This window comes from Halictus rubicundus, chromosome 1 (genome assembly GCF_050948215.1).
Source record: "Halictus rubicundus isolate RS-2024b chromosome 1, iyHalRubi1_principal, whole genome shotgun sequence".
Classification (NCBI taxonomy): domain Eukaryota; kingdom Metazoa; phylum Arthropoda; class Insecta; order Hymenoptera; family Halictidae; genus Halictus; species Halictus rubicundus.
In genome coordinates this window covers 1103094-1128947 of record NC_135149.1, presented here as the reverse complement: position 1 = coordinate 1128947, position 25854 = coordinate 1103094, and the positions used below count along the sequence as shown (strand labels likewise).

General features: G+C 36.1%; 3 protein-coding genes across 3 annotated transcripts in view; 2 read left to right on the top strand and 1 right to left on the bottom strand.

The window, feature by feature from the left end:
* Positions 1-16158: 16158 nt before the first annotated feature.
* On the top strand, positions 16159-20007 carry LOC143362758 (uncharacterized). The gene is made up of 4 exons (XM_076803225.1): positions 16159-16394; positions 16485-16607; positions 17268-17451; positions 17528-20007. Exons 1-4 carry the CDS (start codon positions 16322-16324, stop codon positions 19404-19406), a joined length of 2259 nt encoding a protein of 752 aa, XP_076659340.1. The 5' UTR covers positions 16159-16321; the 3' UTR covers positions 19407-20007.
* LOC143362833 (putative transcriptional regulatory protein TTE1135) lies at positions 19935-21739 on the bottom strand. The gene is made up of 4 exons (XM_076803347.1): positions 21454-21739; positions 20769-21015; positions 20335-20497; positions 19935-20264 (listed from the first exon to the last, which is right to left on the bottom strand). Exons 1-4 carry the CDS (start codon positions 21632-21634, stop codon positions 20058-20060), a joined length of 798 nt encoding a protein of 265 aa, XP_076659462.1. The 5' UTR covers positions 21635-21739; the 3' UTR covers positions 19935-20057.
* Positions 21740-24019: 2280 nt separating this feature from the next.
* The window catches only part of For (cGMP-dependent protein kinase for), a 77442-nt gene continuing 75607 nt past the window's right edge, over positions 24020-25854 (top strand). The window contains exon 1 of the mRNA XM_076805005.1: positions 24020-24589. Within this exon, the coding sequence (XP_076661120.1) occupies positions 24120-24589 (470 nt within the window). The 5' untranslated portion in view covers positions 24020-24119. The remainder of the gene's footprint in view (positions 24590-25854) is intronic.

Genomic DNA, 25854 nt, shown 5'->3' with positions numbered 1-25854 from the left:
GTGAAAATATGTGGTATCAACATGACGTATGTCCGGCCCATTATTCCCGTGTCGTAACACAATTCTTAAATAACAATTATCCAAATCGTTGGAGTGGACCTAACGGACCCGTATTATGGCCAGCTCGCTCACCAGACCTTACACCCCTTGATTTTTATCTATGGGGAAAACTGAAAGACGATGTTTATAGTGAACCACGAACGACTATAGACGACATGAAAGAAAGAATCATCCAGGCTTGTGCGTCGATTTCCTCAGAAATGAATTACACAGCAGTACGTTCTGTAACTTCACGGCTGAATGAATGTATAGCAGCTCAAGGGAATATTTTTGAACATTTGGCGTAACAGAAATACATCGAATGAATCTTACACGTTGAATTTTATTTATACCATTTTTCTGGGTTGAAGGTCATTTGAAGGTCATATTGTGTTACATGCATGAATTCGTTATTTTGTCAGCTACAACATTACGTTAACGAAAATATATCATTCCATTTAAAAAAACATCGATAACCTTGAAATCTCATAAAAATGACCTTGAATTTTTTTTTCCCTTACTCCGTTATATGTGTCCCTTCAAACAGTGTAACTTTGTCCTACGAAGTTTTTTTGTACAACGAAAAGTAACGGAGATATTTAGGTGTCCTGCTTTATTGAATTCACCCTGTATGTTAAAGGAAAAAATAACGACAATCATCTAATGAGACTCACTAAACAAACATTAATATTATATGTAAGTAAAATGAAATACATTATTTAATAACGGAAAACTGAAAAAAGGAACGTTTTTAGCTTACCCCTAACCAATAATATGATCACTTTGACGTATTACGAAAAAGGACGAGGAAATTCTGGAAAGTTCTGAGCTATACATAATTTGGAGAGCTGTATTTTAAGTATATTGTATTTCAATTAGACATCTGATTAAAATAATTAGTAATTGAATTAATTGAAAGGTTTAAATTATGGAATTCAGTTACGACGTAGTTGAATTACTATATAATTGAAATACAATGTAATTCAATTGTGCAATTGAATTACAACGTAACTGAATTAGCACAACTCTGCATACGAATAAGTACCTTCGTTACTGCTTTCATTCCCCGATATTATTATCAAAGAAACTTTCATAGGTTTGAACCTATGCTTTAATTTTCAAATTGCAAAATTACAAAAATGTTTTTATTATCACAACTATAGAAAGGCAACTTTTTATAATTAAGTTTCCACTTTTTAATCAAAATTTTTCCGCTAACTTTTATCTAAATTTCGACAGGAAACGAGACAAAATATTTTAATTAAATGATATTGTAACATTTAATTCATAGTTAGCACGCTGCATATAATGTAGAATATTTATAGCAACATTTTTTAAAAAATCACACAATAAAAGAGTAACCTTTGACACCTGTAAAAATATCGAGATAGGCGTATAAGCAACATGTAATCCACAAAACAAATTTTGCGCAAACTTACGCAGTTCACAGAACAGGAAATTCCATATATTCGTATAATATAATATCTGAGTTGTATACTTATACTCGAAGAAAATTCAAACAACTAGAAATCGATTTTTTAAAAATAAACGCCAGAAAGGTGTATCATAATTTATCCTTCAGTGTATTATTTGAAAATCCATTTGAGGTTTAAAATCTTTTCGATTAAGTACAGTGTATCCACGATTACACAAATGTCGGATGTTCGAAGTCTCTAGTATCTAAATATGTGTTTCGTTCAGGTAATCGACATTCTACTGTAGGGGAGACCGGTGCTGGTTGCAGAGGTCATCTTCAAGTTCTCGTGTTTTCACGCTCCATATAATTACAGTAAAGTAAATGTTAGAGCAATATTTTAAAGTTTATTTATTGGACAATGTATTCCAACCGTACTTTTTTTTATACATAAATAATTTAAGGTTATATGGAGCGTTGAAATCAACATGGTCGTTCGGGGCTGGTTGACTAATAACGGCTGTTCAAAAACTATTTAACGAAGTTTAACGTTAATTTTCAACATTATAAACAACTTTGCGACAACACATTTTTACGACTGTACACTGAACCGGAGTATAATATAAAGGAAAATATAAAATACCGTTCTTCACATCTAGTTATTTACATAAATCTAGGAAATAGTTGTTATTGCATAATTATTTTCAATAAGGGTTATACAAATTCTGAATCAACATTTCACTATCAAAATATATAATAAAACGTCGCAAACATTTAGCATTGTCAATATACTAAAATGCTTGATAATATCGATGTGCTGATCTTCCCGCTGTAACTCGCATCATGTCATTTTACGCCTGATTTTATTTCGAGCCGCTCTCTTCGGTGCGAGCCGTTCGCTTCGTTGCGAGCAGCTCGCATCGGTGCGGATAGCTCCCATCGGTGCGGGTAGCTCGCATCGTGCGAGTACTCGACTCGACTCGCACAATCGAGCCGAGCTAAGCTCGGCTCGCATTTTCGGGTACTCGCACCAGAGAGGAATGAGAGTGCTCACGCCCGGGGTTTCGGCGTTCCCACTTTCGTAACATCGCCGCTTTAGCATGGCACAGAACCGGTCAGTCTTTCCTCGAAAAGAACCGGTCAGTCTTTTAGCATGGCACAGAACCGGTCAGTCTTTTAGCACAGACGAGGTATAAGGATAGACCTATCATCTTATGGGACCACAGACGAGGTATAAGGATTAGGCCTGCAGCCAAGCTCGCATATGCGAGCCGAGCTCGGGTCGAGTCGAGCCGGGACTCGCTTTTCGAGTCGAGTCGAGTACTCGCACGATGCGAGCTGCTCGCACCGATGCGAGCTACCCGCACCGATGCGAGCTATCCGCACCGATGCGAGCTGCTCGCAACGAAGCGAACGGCTCGAAATAAAATCAGGCGTAAAATGACATGATGCGAGTTACAGCGGGAAGATCAGCACATCGATATTATCAAGCATTTTAGTATATTGACAATGCTAAATGTTTGCGATGTTTTATTATATATTTTGATAGTGAAATGTTGATTCAGAATTTGTATAACCCTTATTGAAAATAATTATGCAATAACAACTATTTCCTAGATTTATGTAAATAACTAGATGTGAAGAACGGTATTTTATATATTCCTTTATATTATACTCCGGTTCAGTGTACAGTCGTAAAAATGTATTGTCGCAAAATTGTTTATAATGTTGAAAATTAACGTTAAACTTCGTTAAATAGTTTTTGAAGGAATGGATATATAAATATTGTATAATATTGATATGTATTTGTACGCATTCGTGCCAATATGTGCCAGTCTACAACCTTTCACACAAGTTGGAAGTTCCAACAGCCTGTCATTCGGTACTGTGCACGTATAGGTGATAAGATTTAAAAGGGCATAGCCGATTAAGATGGTCAAAACAATTGGAACCGCAAAAAGATTCCATTTCAAACAGTATTGATTTCTTGATTTTCTGGAAATGACAGAAGTGGATTTCAAAATTCTTTTCACGGAATCTTACCAATTTTCACAAGCAATTTCATATCTGGCGGAAATCGTGGACGAACACAATAATATAAATATTCATTGCCTAATCAATGTTACTTCAATATTTTTAGAACATTAAAAAAATATTGTTAAAATCACATGAATAAATAATATAAGAAATTGAAAAAATAAAGATGATGTATGGGAAAAAACATTTACCACCGACGGGATAAGAACCCCAGCGTATCCGCTCCATAGTTCGACGTCTGGCGACGTATGTTACAAAACTTTACGAACATTCTGGTATATATCACACAAAATACAATTTACTCTTTCTCTTAAATCACATTTCTTAGGTCAAACAATTACTTGTTTCAATTTAATAATGCTAAAAATTACTTAATATATATCTGCGATAAAACCAACAAATGTAACTTTCCTCCTAATAGCAAAAACGTCGAAAAAATTCGGTTTTTATTGTTTTTTGACGATGATGTCTCACAACAAAAAATCTAAAAAAAATTGACGACACTGCCTGTTATAGTACTTTAACAAGGAACTAAACAGTAGAATAGCATGTTTTCACATTTTTGAGAAATCTGCATTTTTCCGATTTTTTGGAGGTTTTTCATTTTTTTACGACCACAGTTTGTAACAAAAAAATCTGAAAAAATTATCAAAAGTCAGCCTTAGAATCCAAAATATGTCACATTTTTTCAAAATTTTAGGAAGCATCAGAGTGCGGAAAATACGCGGAGAAGCGCGAAATCTAATTTACCCTGTAACCAACCTCATGGGCAAGATAGGGGGTTGAAATTTTACTCAGAGGGGTTTTTATTAGTCAGCTTTCGAATTGTTCATTAATCATTGAAAAACCTCTAAGGGCAGTTTTGACCATAAATCGGCTAGGCCCTTTTAAAAGGATCTGATGTCTACGTTCAACACTCGTCATACTTTCTGTTTAGTTAATATTTCAATGTTTGTAAAAAGTTTACCGATTCTCATCTCGAAATCTTTTTTCAATTTGCAATTGTTGGCTCTTCTCCGTGGATAACAGTCGATCTTTTATACGATGGTCCAAAATCATGCTAACTACCAAATAATTCGTAGTGGCAGCAAAGTTAAATCTACTTCCTAGCTCGACAATTAACGCAATTATATAACGCAATTTTTCCTGAGTTTTCATTACATGTCATCTAGTAGCTGTCTAGAAGCTGAAGTCGTTTGGTCGATTTATAAAAAAAGTTATTCTGATTTAAAGTGTCTGCCATCAATTATGAGACTGACTGCATAATGTATAACGAGAAGCGGCCGCACGTTTCTCGCTAAGCAACCTGCGCTATCTCCATGTTTATAATTGTGTAGTGTGAAAATGGTTTACTGCCTCTTTGGTTCGTTATCTCGACCATTTCTTGTAAAAAGTGTACTTCCGTACAATGGGACAGTAGGGCTCTCATCAGCGAGCTAAGGTTTATGACCGGCTCGCCTGCACGCGCCCACTTAGGTCACCCGCTCTGAGTATTTGATCTACCTGCACGCGTATGCGTTTTGCTCTTCCCTCCCCATCGAGCCACTAGCTAGTTATTCATTATCGAAAAATATAAAAGTCTAAGACAATCTATTCACAGGTTAGTTAGCTCAGATTCTGTCAAACAGTTTTTCTCAGCTTACCAGAATTCAGTCTTTTGACCTTTGGTGCGAGTACCAGTGTGGCGGCCTGTGCAAAGAGCACGCCGACGAACCGCCAGCATACATTGTAGACGCGGCGGCGACCTCGTATAAATACACATCAATATTATACAATATTTATATATCCATTCCTTCAAAAACTATTTAACGAAGTTTAACGTTAATTTTCAACGTTATAAACAATTTTGCAACAACACATTTTTACGACTGTACACTGAACCCCGGAGTATAATATAAAGGAATATATAAAATACCGTTCTTCACATCTAGTTATTTACATAAATCTAGGAAATAGTTGTTATTGCATAATTATTTTCAATAAGGGTTATACAAATTCTGAATCAACATTTCACTATCAAAATATATAATAAAACATCGCAAACATTTAGCATTGTCAATATACTAAAATGCTTGATAATATCGATGTGCTGATCTTCCCGCTGTAACTCGCATCATGTCATTTTACGCCTGATTTTATTTCGAGCCGTTCGCTTCGTTGCGAGCAGCTCGCATCGGTGCGAGTAGCTCGCATCGTGCGAGTACTAGACTCGACTCGCACAATCGAGCCGAGCTAAGCTCGGCTCGCATTTTCGGGTACTCGCACAGCCCTAATAAGGATGGACCTATCATCCAATCAGAGAGGATAGGAGAGTGCTCACGCCCGGGTTTTCGGCGTTCCCGATATAGTGCTGACATCTTCTCAGCCTTAGCATGGCACAGAACCGTGTCGTCTTTCCTAGAACAGAACCGTGTCGTCTTTTAGCATGACACAGAACCGTGTCGTCTTTCCTGGAACAGAACCGTGTCGTCTTTCCTGGAAGAGAATCGTGTCGTCTTTTAGCATAAAACCGAACGCACATTATTTTTTTAACCAGGATTAGAACGTACAGCTTAATTGTTTTATATGAAATATCTAACTAACATATAAATCTTGTGTACAAAATCTCTAATTAATATAAATTAAGAATAATATTAATTGTAATGATACGTATTTTATTTTTTTCCAATTTTGTAGTTGCAAACTCTAGTTGTAAAAAATGGAAAACCCGGAAAAATTCGAACAAATACAGATCTCATATCGAAGTTTAAAAGCGACCAACCTGAACATTAATCTAATAATGGGCTATTGTCTTAAATTTGTTCATATATTTAGCTATTGTTATTATTAATTAAAAAAATTTTCTTTCATGAATAAATATTTTTTCCACCTCAGCACCATAAGATTTTTACTAGATGACTTTAAAAACACATTAGAACTATTTTTAAATAATTTTACTCGAAAACATTCTAGTTTGCTCTTTATTTCACCGTTCTACTAATTTTTTGTGGGCTGCATTGCACTCTTTTACAACTCAATACCATGGTACCATCCATATTCAAGGAAGAACAATTTTTTGCGACGATCATTGAAAAAACAAAAGTGTTTCCTTCATTTCAGTCCTTTAGTGCGTTGGTGACGTAGCGCCCAGCACACCTACCTGTGTTCTGTGCCACATCTGGAGTTTTATGGTACGCTAACTCGCAAGCCAGACCATACAAGCGAATGCATCCACAACTTCCAGAGACCTGCCTCCAAAACTAATTAAAGGAAGGCTAGACATGCAGTGTGTACTAAACTCCTCAAAAGAGGCGGATTCCAGTCGCTCGTGTTATAAACCTCATTCGATACTTCATCGAAAGGGTGATCTTACATATTTTTGTAACAGTTCCAAGTGCATGCACTTTGTTCATGATACACTCTTTGTAATTATTAAATTCAATTAAATATTAAGTAAATCTTTCACGGTGCTAACAGCCCTCGCAGAGATGGGCATTATTTGGGATAAAAAATTATTTAAATAAAAATTCGAACAAAAGATACTTTATCTTTATTTGTTATTTGAAGGTTCGAATAAAAAAAAGCATCTTTATTGGACGAGTGTCGAATAAATAATTTTATTAGATGAGAATTTATCCGACGAATAAAAATACTTTTTTATATTCGAAGGTTCAAATTAAATTTTCATTTTTTATCTGTACTGTTATTCGGAGGCTACGACTAATTCTTCCGAATTTCGAATAATTTTCGTCAGCTTGAATAAGCGGCTTCGAGCCCCGTCGGCCCAGGCCCAGAAGCTCGTGCCACCTCGGTCGCCCAGCGGTGCAATAAACGGCAGCCGCGCGATCCGAGGCGAGAGCAGGTATATCGGTGTGAAACTACTACTAATCAAATTACAAAACTTCTTTATTTTTCATTATTTTTTTATAGCACTTCCATCAACCTATTTGTGGAGTTTTTCTGATTAAAATGACACTAAACACGATATAATTTGATCTGTATTGCTATTCAAACGCTTCGAATAATTTTCTTCGAATAATCTTTGCCAGCTATAAGCTGTTAAAATTTTTGTACAATTTGATTGTGTGGAGTTATACGTGTAGACAAAAGTATTTACTTTGATTGTAATTTCACTTACTTTAAAAATTAGCTTATCTTATTTAAATTGAAATGTAGGGAATTTAATATTATATTTTTCTAGAATTGTCTAGACATCATGATTGCCCATGCTCAGACATCATGTCTGGATCTGTTTTACGATCGAGTGAGACACTGTCATTTTTTAGTTATTTATTGGCATGCTTGGCCCTAAGAATTCGTTACGGGCTTGGGTACGGGTCTAGAAGCGGGAAGACAGACCAGCCGTACTCCACTCAATGACAATTCACACATTGCAGGCAGACACTCAGGAGAAAGGCGATACAAGTTTCGGGGAAAGATCCTTGAACAAGGGATCTTTGTGCAGTATCCTGCGAGGCTTACGTGAGAAAATGAATTCACGGAGTCAGTAGGCGTTGCACAATTTACGTAAGGTTAATGATAGTTCAGTAAGTTAAATAACACGATATTAAGCAAGCCGTATAGAAGTTAATAATAACATCACTCTCCAAAAAATTGTTATAATTTACCATATTTATATACCTTCTATGTGTATGTAACTCCGTAAGGAGTTAATGATATTATCGATTTATATGTAAGTTCATTCGAAACAAATTCGTCAAAATGCCGGAAATATTGTCTTTTAAGTTTTTCACGTGAAACGTGCATTATTTCAAATATTAATACAAATAAAGGTTACGCACATACTTGCCGAATATACCTAATGTAGTTATTAAAAAAGTCAAATATATTAAAAATCACGTTATAAGTTACAAATGAAATACTATTATTACCATTATCTATTTCAAAAAGAACGCAGAGTTGAATCTTGGGTATTACGATAACTCGTTCGCCCGAACTTGCCCGATTCTTTTCGAACGCGCTCGATGAAGTCGGGTCATGGGCCGTCCGAAAGGCTCGGACCGCTCGACGTGTCCCGATTCGAGTGCCCGATTCTCGAGCCGGCCCGCACATCCCTACTGTGTCACATCTGGAGTTTTATGGCATCAAATCAGACCGTACAAGCAAACGCATTCGCAACTTCCAGAGGCCTGATTCCAAGGCTAAAAGGAGAGGCCACGACCTTCGGGTCACCGATTCTGTTGAAATTTTGCACACTTATAGATCTCGTTCTCCTGTTCACGAATATATACCATTATAGAGGCAGATACTCAATAGTTTTCGAGATATTGACGATTAAAGTTTCATTATTTCTTATATAATGCCGTATTTTTCCTAGATTACAAGAATCGGTGTGGCACGATGGTAGCGTACCAAGTTTTCATCCGAACGGCCAGCGTTCAAATCTTGCCGACTAATGCATTTTTTTTATTATGTTTTATCATTGTCTACTTATATTATTAATTTCAATCGATTAAATTTCACGCATAAAATTGCATTTTGAATTATAAATAACATGTATTTATTTTCTAACAACAGAATTATTTACTATTATTATATATTATTATTTATATATCAAATATATATATTAAATTTTAAGAAGTCTTTATAAATATCCTGTGTTCATTTTCCGGTTTGCGAACAAGTTACTGTTACGTTTGTGTGATGTGACATAAGTTCATCTACCTTTACTTGAACCAGTGCGGTCTTTTCTCCCTTTTATGTTATCGTAATTTCGAACGTTGATTGATACTGACGTCCTGTCTGATCCATGTTGATTATATAATTTAAATGGAATTGCTAGATGATATATTTTACTACTTTCCGATCATTTTCGGCGGCCTGCTATGTTTTATCAAAATGAAATCGGTACTTATCATTATATTGAAATTTAATCGATTTAAATTGATAATATAAATATACAATGATAAAACATAATAAAATTTTTAAAAAATGCGTTAGTCGTCAGGATTTGAACACTGGAACATATTTACTATATCCGTATTTCTATCGATATCTGCATTCCTATGTAATAAATGATTTTTTGCTTTTCCATCAATGATATTATTTCTTAACTTATTCAGTGATATTACTTATTAGAAGATCAATGATATTACTTCTTAACTTACACCGGATTATATCCCGCTTTGTATTAAACAATTTTTGGATATTATTCCGAAAGGCACCGATGGCCGATCGAGATGAAACTTGGTGGGTATGTAAAACTCAACATTCTGAACAACTTTTTCCTATACATGTAACCGCGGCTCGGCCATTGAGTTTTACATAGTCACCAAGTTTCATCTCGATCGGCCACAGGTGCCTTTTGGAAGGACAGCCCACCTGTTATCTAAACATTCTTTTAAAGTCCTTTTTTACAGTCGCAGAGGAAGAAACGCTCTGTATTTTGGAATTCAAGTAATTGTAGAAACTTGTATGATTCTGTTATATATACTACTTTGACAAAATTAGAAAATAAAAATTATGTGGCGTGTGTAATACCGTACAAAGCAGTTTCAGATGAATGATAATGTGTTCAGGAACTGTTACGGCAATATGTAAGATCACCCTGTCGATGAAGTATCGAATGCGGTTTATGACACGAGCGACTGGAATCCACCTCTTTTGAGGAGTTTCGTGCACACTGCATGTTTAGCCTTCCTTTAATTAGGTTTGGAGGCAGGTCTCTGGAAGTTGTGGATGCATTCGCTTGTACGGTCTGGCTTGCGACTCAATAGCGATTGTTAGCGACCATAAAACTCCAGATGGGACACAGAACACAGGTAGGTGTTCTGGGCGCCAAGTCACAAACGCACTAAAGGACTGAAATGAAGGAAACACAATGTGTTTCATGTGTTCATTGTTTTTTCAATGATCGTCGCAAAAAATTGTTCTTCCTTGAATATGGATGGTACCATAGTATTGAGTTGTAAAAGAGTGTTAAACAGAGCTGCAATGCAGCCCATAAAAAATTAGTAGAACGGTGAAATGAAGAGTAAACTAGAATGTTTTTCGACTAAAATTATTTAAAAATAGTTCTAATATGTTTTTAAAGTCATCTAGTAAAAATCTTATGGTGCTGAGGTGGAAAAAATATTTATTCATGAAAGAAAATTTTTTTCAATTAATAATAACAGTAGCTAAATATATGAAAAAATTTAAGATAGTGTTGGTGACAATAGCTCATTATTAAATTAATTTTCAGGGTGGTCCCTTTTAAACTTCGATATGAAATCTGTATTTGTTCGAATTTTTCCGGGTTTTCCATTTTTTACAACTAGAGTTTGCAACTACAAAATTGGAAAGAAATAAAATACGTATCATTACAATTAATATTATTCTTAATTTATATTAATTAGAGATTTTGTACCCAAGATTTACATGTTAGTTACATATTTCATATACAACAATTAAGCTGTACGTTCTAATCCTGGTTAAAAAATAATGTGCGTTCGGTTTTATGCTAAAAGACGACACGGTTCTGTTCCAGGAAAGACGACACGGTTCTGTGTCATGCTAAAAGACGACACGGTTCTGTTCCAGGAAAGACGACACGGTTCTGTTCCAGGAAAGACGACACGGTTCTGTGCCATGCTAAAGCGGCGATGTCACGAAAGTGGGAACGCCGAAACCCCGGGCGTGAGCACTCTCCTATCCTCTCTGGTAATATCAGAGAGGAATGAGAGTGCTCACGCCCGGGTTTTCGGCGTTCCCGATATAGTGCTGACATCTGCTCAGCCTTAGCATGGCACAGAACCGGTCAGTCTTTCCTGGAACAGAACCGGTCAGTCTTTTAGCATGGCACAGAACCGGTCAGTCTTTTAGCATAAAACTGAACGCACATTATTTTTTTAACCAGGATTAGAACGTACAGCTTAATTGTTGTATATGAAATATGTAACTAACATGTAAATCTTGTGTACAAAATCTCTAATTAATATAAATTAAGAATAATATTAATTGTAATGATACGTATTTTATTTTTTTTCCAAGTTTGTAGTTGCAAACTTTAGTTGTAAAAAATGGAAAATACGGAAAAATTCGAACAAATACAGATCTCATATCGAAGTTTAAAAGCGACCAACCTGAATATTAATCTATTAATGAGCTATTGTCATCAACACTATCTTAAATTTTTTCATATATTTAGCTACTGTTATTATTAATTAAAAAAAATTTTCTTTCATGAATAAATATTTTTTCCACCTCAGCACCATAAGATTTTTACTAGATGACTTTAAAAACACATTAGAACTATTTTTAAATAATTTTACTCGAAAACATTCTAGTTTACTCTTTATTTCACCGTTCTACTAATTTTTTATGGGCTCCATTGCAGCTCTGTTTAACACCCCTTTACAACCCAATACCATGGTACCATCCATATTCAAGGAAGAACAATTTTTTGCGACGATCATTGAAAAAATAAAAGTGTTTCCTTTATTTCAGTCCTTTAGTGCGTTGGTGACGTAGCGCCCAGCACACCTACCTGTGTTCTGTGTCACATCTGGAGTTTTATGGTACGCTTGAGTCGCAAGCCAGACCATACAAACGAATGCATCCACAACATCCAGAGACCTGCCTCCAAAACTAATTAAAGGAAGGCTAGACATGCAGTGTGTACTAAACTCCTCAAAAGGGGCGGATTCCAGTCGCTCGTGTCATAAACCGCATTCGATACTTCATCGACAGGGTGATCTTACATATTTCTGTAACAGTTCCTGAACACATTATCATTCATCTGAAACTGCTTTGTACGACATTACACACGCCACATAATTTTTATTTTCTAATTTTGTCAAAGTAGTATATATAACAGAATCATACAAGTTTCTACAATTACTTGAAATCCAAAATACAGAGCGTTTCTTCCTCTGCGACTGTAAAAAAAGGACTTTAAAAGAATGTTTAGATAACAGGTGGGCTGTCCTTCCAAAAGGCACCTGTGGCCAGAGTTGGGCATTATTTAGATAGAAAATTATTTAAATAACGATTCGAATAAAAGATACTTTATCTCTATTCGTTATTCCAAGGTTCGAATAAAAAAAGTATCTTTATTTGACGAGTATCAGATAAATAATTTTCTTCGACGAGAATTTATCCGACGAATAAAGATAATTTTTTTTATTCGAAGCGGATTTATTCGAACTTTGTATAATTTTTTCCTCTTTTATCTGTATCTTTTATTCGAAGGCTTTGAATAAATCTTCGAATAACTTTTGCCGAGCGCCGAGCATCAAAGACTCAGCGACAACAGAAGACATACAATGTAAGCGGATGGAGAATCGCGCACGAATGAAAGTTTAAGCTTTTAGATTTTTCAACATATCCTCATAAAATTGTGACGAGCGAATGGAGGGGATTTTCCTGATGAAAATGAGGTCAAATTCGAGTGTAATCGAACAAGTTTCACTGATACCTAATTTTACGATAAAAATTACAGTCTCATTAAAGACAGTCCAAATGATGTCGTGTTTGGACTCATTTAGATCGGAACAAGCTCTACAACTAGTTCGTCTTAACAATATTGTTCTGATTAAAAACATACAAGCATAAATTGCCAATAATGCACGATTCTCCATCCGCTTACATTGTGTGCCGTTTGGCAGTCGCTGGGTCTTCGACATTCGGCGCTCGTCGGTCCTCGTCGGCCGTCGTCGCCGTTTATTCGTCGAGCTGGCAAAAGTTATAGCAAAAATTATCGAAGCCTTCGAATAAATCTACGGATAAAAATGCTAAATACAGTCCAATTTGTACCGTGTTTAGTGTCATTTTAATCAGAAGAATGCCACGAATTAGTTGGCGCAAGTCCCATAAAAATATCATGAAAAACAATGAAGTTTTGCAATTGGATTGGTAGTTGTTTCACACCGATATCTCGGGACTCCGCGAGCTCGGAACTTCAAAGACCAGCGACCGACCAACAGCCTACAATGTAAGCAGATGGGGAATCGAGTATTACTGCCAATTTATGCTTGTATGTTTTTAATCAGAACAATATTGTTAAGACGAATGAGTTGTAGAGCTTGTTCCGATCGAAATGAGTCCAAACACGACATCATTTGGACTGTCTTTAATGAGATTGTAATTCTTATCGTAACATTACATATCAGTGAAACTTGTTCGATTACACTCGAATTTGACCCCATTTTCATCAGGAAAATCCCCTCCATTCGCTCGCCACAATTTTATGAGGATATGTTGAAAAATCTAAAAGTTTAAACTTTCATTCGTGCGCGATTCTCCATCCGCTTACATTGTATGTATACCGTTTGGCAGTCGCTGGGTCTTCCACGTTCGGCGCTCGTCGGTCCTCGTCGGCCGTCGTCGCCGTTTATTCGTCGAGCTGGCAAAAGTTGTCCGAAGATTTATTCGAAGCCTTCGAATAAATCTACGGATAAAAATGCTAAATACAGTCCAATTTGTACCGTGTTTAGTGTCATTTTAATCAGAAGAATGCCACGAATTAGTTGGCTCAAGTCCCATAAAAATATCATGAAAAACAATGAAGTTTTGCAATTGGATTGGTAGTTGTTTCACACCGATATCTCGGGACTTCGCGAGCTCGGAACTTCAAAGACCAGCGACCGACCAACAGCCTACAATGTAAGCAGATGGGGAATCGAGTATTACTGCCAATTTATGCTTGTATGTTTTTAATCAGAACAATATTGTTAAGACGAATGAGTTGTAGAGCTTGTTCCGATCGAAATGAGTCCAAACACGACATCATTTGGACTGTCTTTAATGAGATTGTAATTCTTATCGTAACATTACATATCAGTGAAACTTGTTCGATTACACTCGAATTTGACCCCATTTTCATCAGGAAAATCCCCTCCATTCGCTCGCCACAATTTTATGAGGATATGTTGAAAAATCTAAAAGTTTAAACTTTCATTCGTGCGCGATTCTCCATCCGCTTACATTGTATGTCGTCCGTCGTTGCTGGGTCTTTGAAGCTCGGCGCTCGGCAAAAGTTATTCCAAGATTTATTCGAAGCCTTCGAATAAAAGATACAGATAAAAGATGAAAAAATTATTCGAAGTTCGAATAAATCCGCTTCGAATAGAAAAAATTATCTTTATTCGTCGGATAAATTCTCGACGAATAAAATTATTTATCCGATACTCGTCCAATAAAGATGCTTTTTTTTATTCGAACCTTCAAATAACAAATAAAGATAAAGTATCTTTTATTCAAATTTTCATTTAAATAATTTTTTATCCCAAATAATGCCCATCTCTGCGAGGGCCGTTAGCACCGTGAAAGATTTACTTAATATTTAATTGAATTTAATAATTACAAAGAGGGTATCATGAACAAAGTGCATGCACTTGGAACTGTTACAAAAATATGTAAGATCACCCTTTCGATGAAGTATCGAATGAGGTTTATAACACGAGCGACTGGAATCCGCCTCTTTTGAGGAGTATAGTACACACTGCATGTCTAGCCTTCCTTTAATTAGTTTTGGAGGCAGGTCTCTGGAAGTTGTGGATGCATTCGCTTGTACGGTCTGGCTTGCGAGTCAATAGCAATTGTTAGCGTACCATAAAACTCCAGATGTTACACAGAACACAGGTAGGTGTGCTGGGCGCTACGTCACCAACGCACTAAAGGACTGAAATGAAGGAAACACTTTTGTTTTTTCAATGGTCGTCGCAAAAAATTGTTCTTCCTTGAATATGGATGGTACCATGGTATTGAGTTGTAAAGGAGTGTTAAACAGAGCTGCAATGCAGCCCATAAAAAATTAGTAGAACGGTGAAATAAAGAGTAAACTAGAATGTTTTCGAGTAAAATTATTTAAAAATAGTTCTAATGTGTTTTTAAAGTCATCTAGTAAAAATCTTATGGTGCTGAGGTGGAAAAATATTTATTCATGAAAGAAAAATTTTTTAAATTAATAATAACAGTAGCTAAATATATGAAAAAATTTAAGATAGTGTTGATGACAATAGCTCATTATTAAATTAATATTCAGGTTGGTCGCTTTTAAACTTCGATATGAGATCTTTATTTGTTCGAATTTTTCCGGATTTTCCATTTTTTACAACTAAAGTTTGCAACTACAAACTTGAAAAAAAAATAAAATACGTATCATTACAATTAATATTAGAGATTTTGTACACAAGATTTACATGTTAGTTACATATTTCATATAAAACAATTAAGCTGTACGTTCTAATCCTGGTTAAAAAAATAATGTGCGTTCAGTTTTATGCTAAAGACTGACCGGTTCTGTGCCATGCTAAACGACTGACCGGTTCTGTTCCAGGAAAGACTGACCGGTTCTGTGCCATGCTAAAGCGGCGATGTCACGAAAGTGGGAACGCCGAAACCCCGGGCGTGAGCACTCTCATTCCTCTCTGGTAATATCTCGTTTCGTTTACTTTTCCAGAATTGCGACTGTAACTTGGAAAATAGCCGAAATACGCGCTGTGCATTACACGGCAGTAACAGTAAATTGGCAACTATGCGACGAATATTCTCCGATGTGGTTTGGCAACTACGCCTTCGATACCTGTGATTCAATATAATTCCTAAACTCACCACTCTAAATCGTAGAGGGCATACCAAAACCTCTGATTTTTTGAACGGTCGATATTTCAGAACATCGGACACGAAGTCCCATAAGATGATAGGTCTATCCTTATACCTCGTCTGTGGTACTAGTAACTGGTAAGCGTTGGTATGTGTCCAGTGAGCGTCGTTGTGACCTAACCTACAGCGAAAATTCGTTTCGCGAAACTTGCAAGAAACAGTAATTCATTGATTCAAATGATTAACAACAGATATCAAATGTTGAGTTTATAATTATAATTTAGTCTTTCTAAAACTTTCCGCAATATGTCAATGCTTGCGGAACCACGTCGAAAGCAAAAATGGGCTTTAAATCCACGAGGAAAACAATGGAGCGAAGGCATGTAAATATTTAAACTCGTTCTATTCATTGTCGTTTAAGTAATACATCGTTCCATTGATTTGAACAACGTTTACATATTCTGTACAGATTCAAACAAATTTGGTCAGAAAATGTTGGAGAAAATGGGGTGGACGAGCGGCAAAGGACTCGGTGCAAACGAACAGGGTATGACAGAGCACGTGCGTGTTTCTTTTAAAAACGACGCATCAGGTAACAAAAAAATTACATTATTTTAATCTAATTTTATATATTTCGCGTAAAAACGTCCAACTGACTTATAAGTCAAATTATAATCTCTGTTTTAGTATGTCAAATTTATTTATTAACACTACATAGGTTTACGGGACCCGTCAAAATGACGGGTTCTAATATTTTTCATTTACGATGATTGAAATTGTAAAGATGTGTCTATAAGAAATTGTCCAACAAATTTATTTCTTTGGATATATATTGGGTTGGAACAAATGTTCATAGCATGGATAGACACATTCTTGTCCTTTTTTTGGTATATATTTATAATGTAATATAATATAGTCACTTATAATGTTCGGTAAACCTGATGTCAATAACATCTATATCGTAATCAGTTATATGTTCGCTACTTCTTGAAATAACTTGTTGCCATTTATCAAGTAACTTGAATATGTTGAGTCATTAGCATGTTAAACATATATCATAATACCCTGTTTACCAAAAGTAAAAATACGTTATGATTTGATTTAAAGAATAACTGTTTATATATATTTTATTTATTAACAAGTACAGCCTACCAGTACTATATAGATAACTATATCCCCAAGTTAAAATACATTTAAGAAAAAAAATGTTGCAGACAAGTAAATTAGTATCACAATTGTTTGTTTATAATAGGTATTGGATATAAAAATGACGATTTAGATAAAGCATGGACTGAACACCAGGATGGCTTTAATAGTTTCCTGCAAAAGCTTCAAAAAAGTCAAGACGATAATGTAGTCCAAGCAGAGGAAGTTAAAACTGATATAAGTGAAAATTCGTTAGAGTTGAAATCGAAACAAAGCCGAGCTCGTGTTCAGTAAGTAAGCAAAGAGTAAACAAATATCATACAAAACATACGCATAACTTAATTGTAACCGTTTAATTGTTATTAGCTATCATAAATTCGTAAGGGGGAAAGATGTAAAAAGGTATAGTTCAAAAGATTTGGCAAATATATTTGGCCAGAAAGAGTTAAACAGAAGCAAGAAGAATAAAAACAACGAAAATATTGATCAGAAAAATGTTTATTCGGATCCCCTTGGTGAACAAATCAATAGGGGTGGTGTTATTACCATAAACGGTGGTAACATGGCAGATTATTTTTCGAAAAAAAATCAGAATTTCTCTTTAACATCTAAACGAAAAAAACGACAAGAAAGTACTTCAGAAAGTGAACCCGAATATGTTGGATTTGGCTTTGCGTTGACTCCTGCAGAATCACCTAACGATACTAAAGAAAATAAAGAGACAGAAGATTCTTGTAATTATGCTTTTGAAAATCCGTGTTTAAGATTAAACAGTTCGGAAAATATTTCAAATAATGAGCTGAAATTAGAATCTTCGAAAAAAAGGAAAATGTCCAATGATAGTGAATTAACCTTAAATAATAATACAGATCGGAAAGACGATGTCAAAGATTGTTATAAAAATGCTTTTGTAAATGCCGCTTTAAATTTAGAACTTACAATCGATGAAGCTTGTAACGGAAAGGAATTTGAAGTATCTAGAACGCAATTCGGCGTTACGAATTCTGCCTTAGATCTACAGGATGAGGTAGTTAATAAAAAGAGGGTAACGTTTAATGACCATGTAGAATATAATACCGATTCTGTAAAGAAGAAGAAGAAGAAGGAAAAAGCTATGCTAGATAGATTTGAAGTTGAGAACAAAAGATCTAAGAAGAAAAAGAAACAAGACAATACTAATAATTCTGTATCATCGGGTATTATTAATGAAGCTTTAGATGTTGAGGAAGTATCCGAAGAAATTCATGATAATGAAATTAATGAACGTAAGAGCAGTAAACCAAAAAAGAGGAAACATAGTCATCGATTGAATTTAGAAACAATAGTTGAAACACCAGAAGAAGATAAAGAAGTTGATAAGTGTGGAAATGAAGCTAAAAGACTTAAGGTTGATGAAAGTGTAATTGACGATGCTATTCCTCAGGAGAATCTTTCTAGCAAAAAGGGGAAGAAGAAGAAAAAGAACAAGGGAAAGGAAAAAGTCGAGGAAGAAATGACAACTATGACAGACAATAATAAAATTGAGAGTGCAGAAAAAGAAGTAAGTACAGAAACAGAGGCAGAATCCTGTAAGGAATTGGATGATACAGTAAAAAAGGAAGACGAAGAGAGTTTAAAAGTAAAAGAAAAAAAGAAAAAGAAAAAAGAAAAGAAGGGTATTGAAACAGACTCAAAAGCCCATGGATACATCACCGAAAATCAAACAGAGACTAACGATGTGGAACAAAAAATTAAGAAGTTAGAAGAAGAAACTGTAAAGGTAAAAAAGCATAAAAAAAAGAAAACGAAAGATGTGGATATAAGCAATATTAACGCAGATGTAAATATAAAATCAGAAAAAGAGTTTTTTAATAACGAAAATAAAAATGGCGAATCTGTAAATACTTCAAAAGAAGAAAAACCAAAGAAAGAGAAAAATAAGGAATCCATAGAGGACAGTAGTGAATATACTTGTACTACGGAACCTGTAAGAGAAGAATGTCCAAAACCAACAGTAAATACAAGAGACACAGATACAAACCCGCAAAATACAAAAGTCGCTCATGCTAGTTTAAAAAGTACAAAAATTACACATCCATCATCAAAAAATATAAAATTGAATGCTTCTAGCCCTTGGAGTGAAAAAGCAAAAACGTCAAAGCAAATACTAAGATCCCTTTTCTATCGCAACTCAGTTGCACATTTTCCAGGCGCTAATGTAGATGAAATTAAGGGATACGGCACCGACATATACAATGAAGACTAAATAAACTTTTTCTAAAACGTGTAATGTTTTAAAAATTTTATGCATATCTCCGATTTTAATTCAGTTGTATGCAGTGCGTATCCTATAAGATCCACCACCATTTTTCTGGTATATCCGGCAATCTGTCAAAGAAAATTTCCAACAAAAGTTAGTCACTCTTCAATCCGCTACACATTTATTTGCACGTTAAAAATTGTCAAAACTTTTTTAAGTCAAGGTGATCTTAACTTTTCTAAATGATATATTTTGGATTTCACGAAGTTGTCGGGGACGTCAAGTCGAATAAAACAATCTACTCTGCCATGACCTTCAGATGACCTTGAATTCTAAAGATCACTAAATGTTTGAGTGACTGACTTTTTATTGAAAATGCCTGAAGGATAGTGATTGATCTAACAGGATACATTCCATCCAATATATTACGTTATATGAATCTATAAGGATTTCTATTACTGAACCCGTAATAGAGTATACCTTTTGGAAATGTAACCATAATTTTTTTTTGGTAATAGGAGATTTTGAAGAATATTTTATAAAAAATAATATTTATTGCTTGCCTTTATCGTTGTTATTATTGTATATAAATTTACAAGGGGTGATATATTAATAAATATTATTTTCCCCAATGTATCCACAGGATTCCATTGCAACTCAAGGTTCTAGTACATTATCATCTATTTTTTCAATATCTGGAAGGTTCAAAATTTTTTCTTTGACCTTTTTATAATTGTTAAAGTCTTCTTCGCTCAATTCAATTGGACTTTCAGGTATACATAGTTCTTCTGAATAAACTACAGAGTATCCTAAATTTGTTAATCGACTTACACATATTTTGGTACTACCAAAGTCGCATTTAAACTGAAACAATAAAAATGTAATAATACTACGTGTTTGATGAAAAAAAATTTGAAATCCAAACTATCTGTACCTGGAAATGTGTTTCATCATCTTCTTTTATTTCTTCTACATCATGCGCATTTATCCTTATTGCGTCTTCCATTGCTTGATCCACATTACAATCTTTTTTCATAGCTGTGACATAGCATGCACAGTCAAACAATCTCAATGCCGTTTCATCTATAGTCTTAGTACTAAATACACGCAGATAAAACGGAAAAAAATATTACAATATTTTATATTAAGAAGTAAGATACAGAGTGTCAAAAAAGTAATAGTCATCTATTTTAGGGATGACATTTGTAAAAACTACTTCTTGAAATGGTAAAAATTTCTGAGGGAGCTAAATCAATTTAGCGGGCAGTTATTTTTTACAAATTTCAATCAAAAATGAGGCAAAAAATCGTCCCTAAAATGGATAATCAATATTTTATCAACAACTTGTAAAAGATAAAAAATACTTACTTATGTCTCTTTAATTTACTAAAAATCTCGAGTTTTGTTTTAGTCAGATGGTCTGTTAACATATGTACAACTAGTATGGCTCCTCCAGGACATCGAAGTAATATTATTTCATGTTTAGCGTTCTGTTTGGAATTCTTAATTTTTTCAAAAAAATTGTTCAGCGTTGCCACAGGCATATTGGCTTTTCTAGCTTGTTCAACAAGTTGCGATAACTTTGGGTTTTTTGACGGATCAGAAATGCCAGTCTCTTGAAAATAATGAGAACATTCACACTATATACAATTAGTTCTGTTTAGTACTACTAACGAGCCCCTTAGTTAACAGGTTATATAACTCCAAAATTCGAAAAAAGTTGTTTGCTATTGAAATGGAAAACCTTATGAATGCTTATTTTATTTATCAACTCAACTTACTTATACTTCATGTTTCTGTTTATAAAAAGTAAATGAATCGTAAATGAAATGATCGTTCATATCGTAAATCATAAATGAAATATCAAGTTATACTATTATAAATACTACATTTTCCATTTATTTTCTTACAAAAAAAGCTGGATTCTGCTCCTAATTTTTGGTAAAGTTATTACTTAAAAGTTTCGATAGTGCGAAATTAAGAAAATGGACTTGATTCACTTGTTAACTAAGGGGCTCACTTAATCTAAAGAATTCATCCCTTTTTTCCTTACCTTGTATCACAGCCCTCATCTTAACAGTAAGAGACCGAAAAATGTTCGATCTCGCAGCATCTTGCTCCTCTTTAGTATGTTTAATATTTTGCCATTTACTATGACCCGCATATTTTCTGCTTTCTTGAAGCAGAATATTTCTACACTTGTCATAAGCTAGAAAACCTAAACGATAGTTCATGACGTTATAACAATTAACTTGAATATTAGAGGTTATGATACACGTCTTTATCGGCTTCTATTCAGAGGAACAGAGAATGCTCACGCCTGAGGTTTCGGTGTCCCCACTTTTTTTTCCTAGAACCGAACTACGTCATTTTAGCACGGACCAGAACCTTTTTCATTTTTATTTAGCCTGTGGCATGGATCAGAACTAGGTGTAACCAAAGCTTCGCGCGACATTACCATATATCAGAAACTGCTTCGTACCACATTACCATGAACAATAAGTCATTGGATTCCATGATACACTGATGAGATAAAGAAATTGTCAAACAAATAGTTTTCATTTTTTAATCTTGCCAAAGTAGCATGCATAACAGAATCATACAAATTATTACAATTACAATGACTCGAAATCCAATATACAGAGTATTTTCTTTATCTCCAAAAATTGAAATATCTCGCGAAGGACCATGCCTGTAAAAAACTGTTTCGATAAAACTTGTTTGACACGAAGGAGGACATAATAAGGTGTAAGTTAATTTTTTGTAGGGTAGGTGGTGCGGGAAATTTTAAAATCAATTTCATTTTTTCAAGTGGAACCATATATTTTTTTCCTCTTTAAGACGGCACTTGTAGAGACAAATTCAACGACCTACATAAAAGGTCATTTCCTTACATCTTAGTCCGTTTTAGCGTAATCGATGGTGGACAGTTATTATGCCGTCGCTACACAAATCTCGCATCAACATATTCGCCTGTAGGCTAGACAAAGTGCATTCTTCTAATGTCACTCACAGATTGATGTTCGTAATGTTTAGAAACCTGAAAAGCAATATGGAGTTTGTTCGGCAGTTGTTTTGACGCTGAAAGTGCATCGCACTGTATCTAGCGGCAAGACTCTAGCCTGTAGGCGAGTAGACAACATTGCAGTGTTCGATCCTATAGATAGGCTTAGATCGAACATTTACTGTATCGTTATTTTCGACATTCCTGAGCATTTAGAAAGTAATATAGATGCATTAAATACCGATATAAGAAAAGTCGTATTTTATCAAATGAACTGCTAATTTTTAGAAAAAAATGAGGTGGTAAGAACGGAGTGCTCGACAACATCGTTGGCAAAAGAAATTTTTTGTGATTGATTGTTATAAACATTAATCAGCCAGAAATAATGAATTTATCAATAATTACGGTTGCCTCTGAATGTCGCAGTTGGTGTGGCTGCCCCTGAATACTCGCAGCCGTTGCTTATCCTTTAGAATTACGTAGAAAGAAATTAGAGTGCACGGGAGTTTTCCATATTGAATTTAATAAACTAGCGTTACGACGAATAATGCACTACTCGCGATTGTTTCGAGATATTTATTATTTATTATTTGTAGATAAGTGTTGCGAAAGAATGATTCGACTTGACGCCCTCCACACAAATTCAAACGGCTGTCATCGTGTTTCCATTTAGAGTTGCGTAAAAAGAAACACAAGTGCACGGGTGTTTTCCGTTTTGAATCAAATAACTTAGCGTTACGGTAAATAATGCACTTCTCGCGTTGTTTCGAGATGTTCAATGTACATTTGATAGAGTAGCGTTGCGCAAAAATGGTCCACTCGCGCGTTTGTTTGGAAGATATCGAGTGGACAATCCATTTTGCATATCTCGCACAACAGTATCTCGTCGGTGGCACCGGGACAAGGCGAGATGGCTGCGACCGTCGAAGTTCGTTATGGGTGACGGTGGAGAACGTTGGGCTGGGTTAGCTAATGAAAAAAAAATATTGTAGATAAAATCCATTTTTGCAATTAATAGAAAATATAAAACACATGTATTCTGCAAATTAATAAAACCATTCTAAAAATTTAATCCAAACCTGTATCATCAGTCATTTTAATTTCTGTCACCTGAACGATGTTTCATATTTGATCAGTTTTACTTTTGCATTCTGAGGGTCTTTCGCCCAAACACAGTGATTATTTGTTTCAAAAGGTTCGCTCATTATACTACGTTGTGTTGGTAATGTAGGAAATTACATTAAAATAGTTAAGAATTCTTTTCCGAATCGTCAAAAATCCTTCTCGCAAACATTATTTCTATACAAAATACTGTCTTATTCGGATAAGAGTATTGCAATTGCTATTTCCAATGCCGTTTGTTTGAAATGTACCCAGCTCTGCCGGTGAGAAGTAAATCTAGAGAGGGGCGACTCCACGGAGCAAGGGAGAGCGAGGTGTACAGTGGAAAGCAGCAAGTGCAAAGAGGAAAGCTAACTGTTAGGGGTGTGGAGTGGGGAGGAGGTGCGAGAGAGACGGGAAACTTGAACGGCGGCGGGAAGAAGCGAGACGGTTGCGATCGTCGGAGTCCGTCATGGGAGACGGTGGAGAACGTTGGTCCTCCACTGTTGGAGAGCGCGGAATCGTGGAGTAGAGCGAGCCGACGACGCACCGTTCGGGTCGCGCTTCTCGTCGCGGCTCCTGTTCTTTCCTCGCGGTTGTTTCGTTTGGGTTGAATGAACGAGGGTACCAAGTGCAAAGTGCCAATCGGCGACGCCTGCGTGTCTATGCGCGTGTGCTTCGACTCCCTGTGCTTCTCGTCGACGCAGCAGCGGCTCGCCGACGAGGAGGACGCCTCGCAGCTGCCGACGCACGGCGCCGTGCCCGTGCTCGGAGCTGACCAGAGGCCCGTTTCGAACGTCACCGGTGCGACCGCGATCACGACCATGGGCACCCTCCGTGAGCTGCAGGAGTTGTTACGCGTCAAGGACGAGAGGATCGCCGAGCTCGAGGCGCTCCTCTGCCGTCGCGACGCCGAGATACAAGAGCTGAGAAGCCACCTCGACAAGTTCCTCAGCGTGCTACCCTTCAAATCGCCACTGACACCCACCAAACCGAGGCCCAGAAAACAACGGGCCCAGGGAATATCTGCGGAGCCGCCGCTCCAAGAATTCGCCTCGCTGACAGTCGTCGATAAGAATGACAGGTTAGTGTCATCCTACGCCCGAGTGTTTTTGCCGTCGTTTCGATGAAACTTGTTAACCGGCGCGGTACCAGTCGTCTTTCGGCCTTGACAAGGGGTTTGACATGTGTATGTGTGTGTGTGTGCGCGTGTGCGCGCGTGATCGCAGGCGCTTGTGTGTCTATATAGGTGGTTTGCATTAATCATCTTATGCTTTTGAATCTTTCCTTGTTATTTTTGTCGGTTATTGCTTCTCCTCCTAGATACCCTGTGAAATCTTCCGTCCAATTATTCTGTCATCTCTTTCTGTTTCGTTGCACTCCCTTAGAAATGTTCATCGTTCCCTCCCCTTACCCACATAACCTGCAAAGGTTTTCGTGTGGATATTTCCAGTATCTATATCTCATTTCTTGGTTTGTATATTCGATTTTTACTATCGCCCGGTAGTCCTCGATCGGCACCGTGTTTTGGGGTAAAGCTAAACGACTGGATACGTGCTGTCGCGACTGAAATATCATTCGTTTCGATTATCTCGGAACTGTTAAGTTACAGGTTAACCACTTAGCGTCGCGCATGCGTGTAACATCGTGCATGCGTGTTTACTCGATCGTGGTCGCTGCACGTTCGATTGGTAGTCGTGATTTAACTAACAGCACTCTCCATGTGGAAAGATACGCGTGGAGAAACTCGTGCTAACAAATTCCAACGTTTAAAGGTTTAACAAGTTTCCACGGAACAACAAACCGGCCGTTTTACTTTTTGTTTTAGTCCGTCTAGACCACGTGATACGATGCCATCATACTCTTGCGGTGCGACTTCTGTCACCCACCGGTGTTTTAAAACTGGTGTTAGAGATGGTACCCACGTGGCTTCTGCGTTGATTGTAACGCACACGTTTGAATAAGATATCAAATTATAGAGATACTGTGTACTTTATTTTTGTTACTGATTTTTTTGGGGTATATTTTGGGAGCGGGAAGTACTTGAGGAAAATGTTGACGAGTGCGCAACACTCGTTTACTAGAAATTTCTGTCGCCATTTTTCGCACTGATCATAGCGTTAGGACGTGCCGCGTAATTGCACTATTAGCTTACATCTATTTACTGGACTCAGTTCTTTTTTCACTTGTTTGATATGCACATTACGCGCTTTACTGAAATATGAACTGTCGTCCTTGAATTCACAAATCTTATATTAATACTTGTATAACATAACATGTTAGCGTTTAAGTATATTGCTTAAATCATTATTATAATTGTGTTCACTATAATCATTGACTAGCATCTTA